The sequence below is a fragment of the Benincasa hispida genome, chromosome 11 (assembly GCF_027475165.1).
Source record: "Benincasa hispida cultivar pf3 chromosome 11, pf3_genome.v1.1, whole genome shotgun sequence".
Taxonomy (NCBI): domain Eukaryota; kingdom Viridiplantae; phylum Streptophyta; class Magnoliopsida; order Cucurbitales; family Cucurbitaceae; genus Benincasa; species Benincasa hispida.
In genome coordinates this window covers 75001176-75013898 of record NC_143488.1, presented here as the reverse complement: position 1 = coordinate 75013898, position 12723 = coordinate 75001176, and the positions used below count along the sequence as shown (strand labels likewise).

Sequence of the window (12723 nt, the reverse complement as noted above, 5' to 3'; positions counted from 1 at the left end):
ACCTTTATGTTAGACTTAATTTGATTTGGATAGATAAAAGGCAGAAATTCTCAAATTTTAAAAAGAAAAATTCAGGTTTCATCCAAATTAATTTGATTTAGAGAGAAAACTTAAATTTTTGAATTTAAAATGAAAAATCAAGTTTCATCCCTAATTTAATTTGATTTGAAGATTAAACTTAAAAAGATGGTTCTAAGAAAGAAATTTGGGATATGGCCAAATTTACCAAAAAAAAATTTTGAGCTTTGTCCCCAATTTAATTTGATTTTAGGGATAAAATTAAAAAATTTTGGATTCAAAATGAAAATTCAAGTTCCATCCCCAATTTATTTTAATATGGAGTTAAAACTCAAAAATTTGGAATTAAAAATGAAAATTCAAGTTTCACCCACAATTTAATTTGATTTGTAGATGAAAACTTAAAAGTTTTGAATTTAAAATGAAAATTCAAGTTTCATCCTTACTTTAATTTGATTTGGAGATAAAACTTAATTAATGAAAAAAAGGTTTAGTACGTGTCCAACGATTTTAGAAAAGGATGAGAAGAAAAATAATAAAAAAATAAAATTTGGGGCTTGAAATAAAATTTTTAACCAAATAAAATCTAGATTTAACCAAATTTTGGATTTCCTGATTTGATTCTGGATTCAATGAACTCCCTGCTCAAAGCCTTCTGCAATCCTATCTCACGGAAAGGAAACCCTCTCTTGTCGAACCGATCCACGAGTCGAGCTCCTTTTCCAGTCGTCGAGCCGTTGCTCCTCGTTTTTGTCGCGAAGCCACCAACCGTCGTTGCATTGTCCGCGACCCGAGCGCCGCCGCGAGGCTTCCACGACTGTTCTGCAGTCGACCGCTGTACATTGTCGCTGCAGAACAGCCGTTTGCCAACTGTTTTTGTCAGATTTTGAGAGTTGGAATTTTGACCCTCCACCACGTTCACTCAAGCATGACTATGATTAAGATCCTTAAAAAAAATGAAAAGTATAGGATGGAATAATTTAATCACTTGAGGTCAATAGGATAAGAATAATATGTACACAATATATTTTGATTATATTTGTTCAAAATTGTTAGCTTTCAGAGTATATTGTTTATTAATTTAATTAACCAATTATTGTAATTCTAAGTAGACACTTTCAGTTTTGAGAATGATTTTTTTTCTTAAAAAGATAATTTTAATAATATTGAACAATTGACGATATTACTTACGCCATATATCACTAGATAATCTAATTTTGTAATTTGGAAAAACATAAGGATGTTTTTAGAAAAACTATATGTTGTGTCTTTTGTATTTTCAAAATTGAAATAAGATTCAAAATATTATTTTCATTTTTTAAGGAAGTTTTAAAATATTAGATAAACATGAAAAATTGTTGAATTCATTTTTTTTACCGAATCTACAAACACATCAATTAATAAAAACCTATTACATCTTTATTTGGAAAGGATAATTATAAAACCAACTAAAATATTTCATGTTAAAACAAAACCTATATTATTTTTGTACTTTATTTTTTTCTGATTGGGAAGATAAAAATCCTAATTAAATTCTAATGAATAAAAAATTAGATCTAATTCGTTTATATATATTATAGGAATTTGAATATGATAAATAATAATAGAGAACTTCTTATAAATAAAAAAATCCTAAAAATATTTACACTTTATAGCAAAAACTTCCAAAAATGTTTTGTAGGTTTCCCGAGAAACGTATTTTATGGAGTTGGACTTGTTTTGCTTGTTGATGATTTCTCTCTAGACTAGGCTCTCTGGAAGTAGAATTGCTGACCCACTTGGAATGAAAAGAGCTCCTCTATTTATAGAGATCTTCGAAGAGCTTCATGGACTTGGACCTCGTTGGCCATGGGTCTAGGCTTGGTTAGCCCATGGGCCTGGACTTTGGGCGTAATTAATTGGACTTAGGCCTGGTCTTTGGCCCAATTAATCTGATTTGGGCCTATTCTGGCATTTTTAGGCCCAAATTAAGCCCATATTTGGGGACAAATACCCAAATTGTAACGTCAAATTAGGCGAAATTAATTTTACTCAACCCAACGTTCGTGACGAAACACGTGACGTCATCAGAATTCGTCTCACTTTCAATTTGGGACACAAGTCAACTCTAAATTAGTCCTAAATTTGATGATTTTAGCATTTCGTCATTAATTTAATAAATGACGTGGCAATCTGTGATTGGTCTAAAATTTCTCCTTCTCTTTCCGAGATTTGTGCACAGATGTGGGTGATGAATCTCGAAAAAATAAAACCGACATCGATATGCAAATTAGTTTAACTAAAATATGTAATAGAAGACAACCAAACTTTTAATTTAAGAAAAATCTCAACCTTTATCTCAGATTTAATTTGATTTGGAGAGATAAACGTAGAAATTCTCAAACTTTAAAAAGAAAAATTCAAGTTTCATCCCAAATTAATTTGATTAGGGACAAAATTTAAAATTTTTGAATTTAAAATGAAAATTAGAGTTTCATCCCTAATTTAATTTGATTTGGAGATTAAAACTTACAAACTTGATTCTAAGAAAGAAATTTGGGATATGGCTAAATTTACGAAAAAATTTAAGCTCTGTCCTCAATTTAATTTTATTTTAGAGATAAAATTCAAAATGTTTGGATTTAATGAAAATATAAGTTCCATCCCTAATTTAATTTGATATAGAGGTAAAACTAAAAAATCTAGAATTAAAAATGAAAATTCAAGTTTCATCGCAATTTAATTTGATTTAGAGATGAAAACATAAAACTTTTGAATTTAAAATGAAAATTCAATTTCATCTCCACCTTAATTTGATTTGGAGATAAAATTTAATTAATGAAAAAGATTTGGTACATGGCTAACAATTTTAGAAAAGGAGGGGAAGAAAAATAATCAAAAATCAAATTTGGGCTTGAAATAAAATTTTTAACCAAATAAAATCTAGATTTAACCAAATCTTAGATTTCCTGATTTGATTATGGATTCAGTGAAGTCCCTCTTGAACCCTTCTGCAATCAAATTTTGTCTACGTAAGCTTCTTCTGGTACTTGGAAACATCCACGAGCCTATTGAACCATTTTGACTTTAATAAATTCTTTTTAGGATAAATTGCCAAAACCACTTGCCGTAATTGTAATTACCCCATCAAACTTTCAATCGTAAAAATTGGATCCTCAAATTGTTAAAATCAGACCATCAAACTTATATTTGTTGTAGAAAATGGACATTCAGATGATAATATTGAACTTTTAAACTACTCAATTGTTATAACTTTTATAATTATGTAAGTTTGAGGTTTCAATTTTAAATTTGTATAAGTTTAAGGATATAATAGTAATTGCAACCATACTTTAGGTTGGTTTTTGCAATGTAATTTTTTTAAGGTAATTGTAATGGATAACACTTTTAAGACTAATAATTAAGTAATTAACAACATTTTAAGACTAATAATAAAAACGGTAAATCCACACGTGGAACGTGACATGTCGTCTAGAGTGATTAAAGGCAAAATTAGGGCTTCAGAGTGCGCAAAATCACAAAATCGAATCACTGGATTTCATATTTATTCGATTATCTGGAATTTAATTTCAAGTTTGGAAAAAGAAAACAAAATATTATTATTATTATTATCCTCCTTTTCAGGAAACTGGAATGATTTGTTTCTCTGTTTCCTAATTTGATTTTGTAAACCTTTTCTTTTAAGGAAATTTATGGAAGACACAACCCTTATATAAATCCCATCATTCCATCGTTCTCACTTCAATACTCACATCTTCAATCCTTTCTTCATAATTCGTAACTCAAAAGATAATAAATGGATCTTCCCAACGACGTCGTATTGGAGATTTTGAGTCGATTTCCCCTCGATCAAGCTCGTAAAATTCAAGTTCTCTCAAAATTCTATAACAAAGCTAATTATCACTCTTATTATAAAACTTTACTATCCCAAAATCAACATGGACTCATCTTAGACGGCTTCCTCCTCCAAACTTTCAAATCCAATGCCCACGTCTTGTCCTTTGTTTCTCCACAACCCAACAACAATTCCCCACCCTTAGATTTATCTTTGAGTTTCCTTCCCGGTCGCAATCCTCAAGTCCTGGCCGTTGCTCCTAATGGTCTTCTCTTATGCGAAACTCAACACCCGATCCACTATAGAAAATGTTTCTACACAATTACTAAACTTTCCACAAAGCAATGTAAAGGACTTCCTATTCCCAAAACTAGATTCTTTACCAAAAATATTGCCTTGTACATCCTTCGTTCAAATCCTCTCCACTTCAAAATCCTACGTTTATCTCAAGATCAAATTCCGTCCAAACGCCCTTTGCCATTTTGCTATACCATTTGCGAGGTCTTTGATTCAGAATCTTGGAGGTGGAAGCAGTTACACGATATTGTACATGATTATAATACAGGATTTGTTGAATCTCATTGTGCTCCTGTGTTTGCTAATGGATCAGCTCATTGGAAATTAAGTAATGAGACTTCCATATTTGCTTTCGATTTCCACTCCGAGACTTGGACTTGGTCTAAAATTGCAATGCCGGATACTATAATCAATGGGTACGAGAATATTAGGAAAAATGATAGTTTTTCGAGATGGTGTACCGAGCTTTTGGAGTATGAGGGAAATTTAGGAGTAATGCGGAAGTTTTATGGACCTCCTGCCTCGACAGAGCTATGGGTAATGGAGAATTCTTACCACAAAAGAATTTGGACCAAAAAGTTTGATTTTTCGGGGTCTATGCCTATGACTCTTTACGGATCAAATATTTTGATGATGTGGTTATATAATCAGAACGTGATGTTCTCTAATATAGAGACTGGGGAGTGCAAATACAAGAAGTTGGAACAAAGTCATTATAGTGTACCCACGATGGTATTTCCGTTCTTGTCAGATTTTGAGAGTTGGAATTTTGATCCTCCACCACGTTCACTCAAGCATAAGACTATGATTAAGATCCTTTGAAAAAATGAAAAGTATAGGATGGAGGAACTTAATCACTCGAGGTCAATAGGACAAGAATAATATGTACACAGTATATTTTGATTATATTCGTTCAAAATTGTTAGCTTTCAGAATATATTATTTATTACTTTAATTAACCAATTATTGTAATTATAGGTAGACAGTTTCAGTTTTGAGAATGATTTTTTTCTTAAAACGATAATTTTAATAATATCGAACAATCGATGGTATTACTGACGTCATATATCACTCGATGATCTAATTCAAATTTTGAAATTTGGAAAAATATAAGGATATTTTTAGAAAAACTATATGTTGTTTCTTTTGTATTTCCAAAATTGAAATAAGATTCAAAATATTATTTTCATTTTTTAAAGAATTTTTAAAATATTAGATAAACATGGAAAATTGTTGAATTCGTTTTTTTTTTACCGATTCTACAAACACATCAATTAATAAAAGCCTATTACATCTTTATTTGGAAAGGATAATTATAAAATCAACTAAAATATTTCATGTTAAAACAAAAGCTATATTATTTTTGTACTTTATTTTTTTTTTCTGATTGGGAAGATAAAAATCCTAATTGAATTATAACGAATAAAAAATTAGATCTAATTCGTTTATATGTATTATAGGAATTTGAATATGATAAATAATAATAGAGAACTTCTGATAAATAGAAAAATCCTAAAAATATTTACACTTTGTTGCAAAAATATCCAAAAATGTTCACACAAGGTTTCCTTAAGAAACATATTTTGTATGCGTTGTGGTTTGATCTATAGTACTTGATCCTCTGATTCTCTCTCGGTTGGGTGGAGTCTTTTGCTTGTTGATGATTTCTCTCTAGGGTTTCTGGAGATAGAATTGCTGACCCATTGGAATTAGAAGAGCTCCTCTATTTATAGAGATCTCTGAGAGTTTCCTGGTGGCCATGGGTCTAGGCTTGGTTAGCCCATGGGTCTGGCCTTTTAGGCCTAATTAATTGGACTTGGTCTTTGCCCTATTAATTGGATTTGGGCCTATTCAGGCATTTTAGGCCTAAATTACACTCATAGAAATTAATTTTACTCAACCCAACGTTCGTGATGAAAACACGTGATGTCATCAGAATTCGTCTTCAATTTCAATTTGGGACACAAATCAACTCTTAATTGGTCCCAAAGTTGATGATTTTGGCATTTCGCATTAATTTAATAAATGACGTGACAATACGTGATTGGTCCAAAATTTCTCCTCCAACAAATGCCCCTTTTCGAGATTTGTGCACATATGTGGGTGGATGAATCTCGAAAAAGATAAGACCGACATCGATATGCAAAGTAATTTGATTTTGACTTCAATGCTCCCTAATATTCTGGACTTGATTCCTATATTTGCAAGTGTTCTTTCTTCCTAAGAACATCACACATGTGGAGTGGGAGATAAAATGGGACTAGAGGAATTAGTTATACTCATAATCCAATTAGTTAAATTAATATTAATTATAATAAAATATTTTAATTAACTGTTAATCCGAATATTTTGATTAGACTTAATACTGTTAACTAATTCGTTTATAAATCATAATTAGTGTGTGTATATATATATTTATCGTCTTAACTATTTAATATCACTTTATATTATTAATAATAAAAACGGTAAATCCACACGTGGAATGTGACATGTCGTCTAGAGTGATTAAAGGCAAAATTAGGGCTTCAGAGTGCGTAAAATCACTGGATTTCATATTTATTCGATTATCTGGAATTTAATTTCAAGTTTGGAAAAAGAAAACAAAATATTATTATTATTATTATCCTCCTTTTCAGGAAACTGGAATGATTTGTTTCTCTGTTTCCTAATTTGATTTTGTAAACCTTTTCTTTTAAGGAAATTTATGGAAGACACAACCCTTATATAAATCCCATCATTCCATCATTCTCACTTCAGTACTCACATCTTCAATCCTTTCTTCATAATTCGTAACTCAAAAGATAATAAATGGATCTTCCCAACGACGTCGTATTGGAGATTTTGAGTCGATTTCCTCTCGATCAAGCTTGTAAAATTCAAGTTCTCTCAAAATTCTATAACAAAGCTAATTATCACTCTTATTATAAAACTTTACTATCCCAAAATCAACATGGACTCATCTTAGACGGCTTCCTCCTCCAAACTTTCAAATCCAATGCCCACGTCTTGTCCTTTGTTTCTCCACAACCCAACAACAATTCCCCACCCTTAGATTTATCTTTGAGTTTCCTTCCCGGTCGCAATCCTCAAGTCCTGGCCGTTGCTCCTAATGGTCTTCTCTTATGCGAAACTCAACACCCGATCCACTATAGAAAATGTTTCTACACAATTACTAAACTTTCCACAAAGCAATGTAAAGGACTTCCTATTCCCAAAACTAGATTCTTTACCAAAAATATTTCCTTGTACATCCTTCGTTCAAATCCTTTCCACTTCAAAATCCTACGTTTATCTCAAGATCAACTTCCGTCCAAACGCCCTTTGCCATTTTGCTATACCATTTACGAGGTCTTTGATTCAGAATCTTGGAGGTGGAAGCAGTTACACGATATTGTACATGATTATAATACAGGATTTGTTGAATCTCATTGTGCTCCTGTGTTTGCTAATGGATCAGCTCATTGGAAATTAAGTAATGAGACTTCCATATTTGCTTTCGATTTCCACTCCGAGACTTGGACTTGGTCTAAAATTGCAATGCCGGATACTATAATCAATGGGTACGAGAATATTAGGAAAAATGATAGTTTTTCGAGATGGCGTACCGAGCTTTTGGAGTATGAGGGAAATTTAGGAGTGATGCGGAAGTTTTATGGACCTTCTGCCTCGACAGAGCTATGGGTAATGGAGAATTCTTACCACAAAAGAATTTGGACCAAAAAGTTTGATTTTTCGGGGTCTATGCCTATGACTCTTTACGGATCAAATATTTTGATGATGTGGTTATATAATCAGAACGTGATGTTCTCTAATATAGAGACTGGGGAGTGCAATTACAAGAAGTTGGAACAAAGTCATTATAGTGTACCCACGATGGTATTTCCGTTCTTGTCAGATTTTGAGAGTTGGAATTTTGATCCTCCACCACGTTCACTCAAGCATAAGACTATGATTAAGATCCTTTGAAAAAATGAAAAGTATAGGATGGAGGAACTTAATCACTCGAGGTCAATAGGACAAGAATAATATGTACACAGTATATTTTGATTATATTCGTTCAAAATTGTTAGCTTTCAGAATATATTATTTATTACTTTAATTAACCAATTATTGTAATTATAGGTAGACAGTTTCAGTTTTGAGAATGATTTTTTTCTTAAAACGATAATTTTAATAATATCGAACAATTGATGGTATTACTGACGTCATATATCACTCGATGATCTAATTCAAATTTTGAAATTTGGAAAAATATAAGGATATTTTTAGAAAAACTATATGTTGTTTCTTTTGTATTTCCAAAATTGAAATAAGATTCAAAATATTATTTTCATTTTTTAAAGAATTTTTAAAATATTAGATAAACATGGAAAATTGTTGAATTCGTTTTTTTTTTACCGATTCTACAAACACATCAATTAATAAAAGCCTATTACATCTTTATTTGGAAAGGATAATTATAAAATCAACTAAAATATTTCATGTTAAAACAAAAGCTATATTATTTTTGTACTTTATTTTTTTTTTCTGATTGGGAAGATAAAAATCCTAATTGAATTATAACGAATAAAAAATTAGATCTAATTCGTTTATATGTATTATAGGAATTTGAATATGATAAATAATAATAGAGAACTTCTGATAAATAGAAAAATCCTAAAAACATTTACACTTTGTTGCAAAAATATCCAAAAATGTTCACACAAGGTTTCCTTGAGAAACATATTGTGTATGCATTGTGGTTTGATGAGATAGAATTGCTGACCCCATGGAATTAGAAGAGCTCCTCTATTTATACAGATGTCTGAGAGCTTCATGGTGGCCATAGGTCTAGGCTTCATTAGCCATGGGTTTCACCTTTGGGTCTAATTAATTGGACTTAGAGCTGGTCTTTGCCCTATTAATTGGATTTGGGCCTATTCAGACATTTTAAGCCTAAATTAAGCCCATATTTGAGTGTAAGCGGACAAACGCCCAAATTTTCAATTTTGATAAATTGATTTCATAAATCAATTTATTTTAATAAAACTGAAAATATTATTAATTTTATAAAATTAATTTCATAAATTAATTTTCTTAATAAATTTAATAAATAATTATTTAAACAATTTAAATAATTCTATTTAATTTAATATCAAATATTAAATTAATTGTATACAGTTCCATCTCTTCGAGTATTTAAAGCATATTTAAATATTATTTCTCCAATTTTATTTAATTCTAATTTGAACACTTCAAATTAACTTATCACGCTATTCTTGAGTTAATCCATTTACGAGCTAGTAGGGGGACCTCACGGACCTACAAATCATGGGCTCCAACGATCTGAGATAAATTGGCTAAACTCATCAGACTGATCTAACCCCCATTCGTTAACTAATGGGTGATTCCACTAAAGCCCGTAGCTGAACTCCCCTCACTATAGATATATTATGTCCACTCGATATAACCATGATTAGTAAGTTAACCCTTCACAGGTTGCTCGTAATAACGACTGGGTCGAATCTCTATTTTACCCCCGAAATCACCTTTTTTTCCTTAAGTCCCACTGATCTCCTAATGAACAATTGATTTGTGATCTAATCAACAAATCCAATCCCTTTTGGGCCAATGAGAGGGTGAGGCCTCTTGTTCAAGATCCAGAATCAACACTTAAAGGGAACAACCTCTCTACTAACCCTATTTGGGTAGGAGTGAATTCTGTCTTGCACCCTATGTCCCCATCTATTCATCCGGTCTTATCCTAAAATGGGAAGCTTAATGAGTACAGACAGTTGGTCTACTCTCACCGTTTGCAGATCAAAAGAAATAAACAGGAGTTCATAGTTAGCTCGGGATTAATGTCAAGTTACCTAGGTCATCGCTTTGAAATAGTCAGTCTTAAACACTAAACAATGTTATAAAGTAAAAGTGACTGGTTTCGTGGTCCAATCTTGCACAAAACTCATTTGCACAGGACACCCTCACTTCTCATGTCACAACATGCACGAATTAGGATCACTTCATATGTATCACTTTACAACTTTTTGCAACAACTACAGAGTAGGCCGCATTTAATAGTGTTACCATAATAATGCACCCAACCTTATTCATATACTATAGATCATTTTGACTATTTACTCGAACCTGATATACTTGTATGTCTCCATATAAAGTTCAAGTACTCATGTAATAGTCAAGGGACTTTGGTTTATTGGATTTCTAAATAATAATATATTCAATAACAACTTTATTGAATTTTCAGAATAAGTTCTATTGTTTATAAACCATGAGTTTTAGGACATAAAACCCAACAAAGTCCTACTTGGACTAAAACTCCAGTGGTAACTTATATATCCGATATATAAGACTTAGTTTCTAAGTTTTATTGAGAAATACAATAAACTAGGGCATCCCATACCCATGGTTTACTATTTGGTATCCTATACCCGATATTTTTTCCACTTGCCCTAGGTTATTAACCTGGTATTTCTAGTCCTACTAGGTGATTCTCGAACACTATAGCCGAGAGAATCATTGTAAACATGTTAGTGTACAATAGGCTTTCATTAAACTATATAGGGAATGCATCTAATTCTCAATAATGACCAGAAAGCATACTTTCCTCCCACTGCATTGAGGTACTCTCAACTCTTTGATTAAGATGCGTTTGATCCGCCTTAACAACTTTTGTTAACAGTCAGATATAGAAATCTTTAAACTTTCTATACTTTGATCTTAGCCGTTTTAAATATCTGAATATTTGCAAATGACTTTTAACAATTTGATTCTTAACAGAAGTTGCTATGAGATAAAACAAACATATTTTCTGAAAATGAACATTTCATTCAAAACAAAAATTTGTACAATATGTTCATTACAAGATTTACAAAAACAAGTAATAACATCTTCAACAACAATTTCTCCCACTGGATTAGCTGAGTAAACGGTTCCCAGGATCTAAGTAGCCTGTTTACCTTTCTCTACTTTCTTCACTGCAAGATATTTAGAGCAATTTCTCTTCTAGTGCCATTTCTCGTTGCAGTGGAAACATTTCCCTTTCTCTGCAGCGGTTTTCTTGCTTCTCTTGCCAGCAGGCTTCACCGTTTACTTCAGCTATATTAAAGTGGACCATCATGTCCAGGACATGCTCACGAACTGAGGTCCCTTCTCTTATACGGCTGTTATAAACGTATTTGATAGCATCATGCCTTAGGATGAAGGACGGTTGTCCAAACATCCCTCTCAGAGATTCCATAATCTCTTTGGCATTACTCATATTCTCGTGTTTTTTGGCCAAAACGTCAGACAAGCCGGCGATAATATAAGCACGGACTTTATCATTCGCCCTAATCCATCTATCAAATGCTTCCCGAACAGTTCAATTGGAATTAGAGCTGGGAATGGGAGGACATTCCTCCGTTAAGACAAATCTCAAATAGTCTATTGTAAGTATTGTGGTCAAATTTGATTTCCATGTTACATAGTTATCCTTGATCAGTTTGTCGAAGCCAACAATTGTATAATTGAACTCGTCATTCTGAAATTATAAACAAAATCTATAAGTGAATTGTTTTTAAATCCAATCAAGTTTTAGCAAAATGATAATGTACCCATAATCATTATTTTTGCAACGATACTTAAGTGATTTAGAACAAATATTACCGTGGGGCAGTCAAGAATTCCTTCACAAAAGCAAGACAGTTCTTGACCGAATACTATCTCCAGAATAACTCATATTCCAATAGTCATTTAATTATCGTTTTCGGTCAAGATCATTACTAACACTTAGTAAGTATTGTAAGTGTAGACCCGCCATTTTCAAATCTTACAGAACGGTATGAGTATGCCTCCAAAATAGAAGACTAATACCCAAGACAGAACTATAAGACCCTATTCATTTTACTGAAGCCTGGGTCGTTCCGAATTCTATGTTACAACCCTCCGAGGGGATCGTCGTGATTAACAACTAGATAGTGCCGCCTAAAAACGATAGCAGGTGCAACATAGGAACTCACGGTTCAAACTAATGGAGGAGATCATAGGACAATGTTGACACATTTCCTTCACCCACTTACTATTAACGACTTCCCCTATTCACCTTGTTATTGACCCATGCAAACACTTTTCGAATGGAGTAGTTGAGGTAAAATCGACACGAAGCCGAGCATGGATCTCAAGGTGTGAACTTTTGAGGATGTTGTTGGGGTTGATGCCCTAAAGTCTCATGTCTTGTAGTTCGTAAACAGTATACAAACACTTGTGTTGTTAATATATGATATTTACTTCACATCTTGTATTTTCCTTGGTTGTTTGTTTTATTTGCTTTACCACAAATCAATAAACATAAAATCCCTAGTTATCTATATGTGACCCAAGCATGTATGTGGTGACATACAAGTGGATCATATCTTGAGTGATAACCAAAATGGTTTGTAGTATATGGATATAGGAGAGAAATCTTATCTTGGTAATGCTACGGACACGACCCGCTTTGGGGAATGGTCACAAGTGTTGTAACTTGTCACAGATGGTTTGATCCTGATCATTCGTGTTGGGGACATGCGAGCGGGGGCGTCCTATACAAAGAGTTT

The 12723-nt window shown here is 32.4% G+C and overlaps 2 protein-coding genes across 2 annotated transcripts; both read left to right on the top strand.

The window, feature by feature from the left end:
• Positions 1 to 3814: 3814 nt before the first annotated feature.
• LOC150032894 (F-box protein At5g49610-like) lies at positions 3815 to 4972 on the top strand. Its single transcript, XM_090307070.1, has one exon. The coding sequence runs from the start codon at positions 3815 to 3817 to the stop codon at positions 4970 to 4972; it is 1158 nt and encodes a 385-aa protein (XP_090163196.1).
• A 1986-nt stretch (positions 4973 to 6958) lies between these two features.
• LOC150032893 (F-box protein At5g49610-like) lies at positions 6959 to 8116 on the top strand. Its single transcript, XM_090307069.1, has one exon. It carries the CDS (start codon positions 6959 to 6961, stop codon positions 8114 to 8116), a length of 1158 nt encoding a protein of 385 aa, XP_090163195.1.
• The last annotated feature ends 4607 nt before the right edge of the window (positions 8117 to 12723 follow it).

What these genes read in the sequence shown, in the direction of transcription:
- LOC150032893 (XM_090307069.1), top strand. Translation starts at nt 6,959, where the DNA reads ATGGATCTTCCCAACGACGTCGTATTGGAGATTTTGAGTCGATTTCCT.
- LOC150032894 (XM_090307070.1), top strand. Translation starts at nt 3,815, where the DNA reads ATGGATCTTCCCAACGACGTCGTATTGGAGATTTTGAGTCGATTTCCC.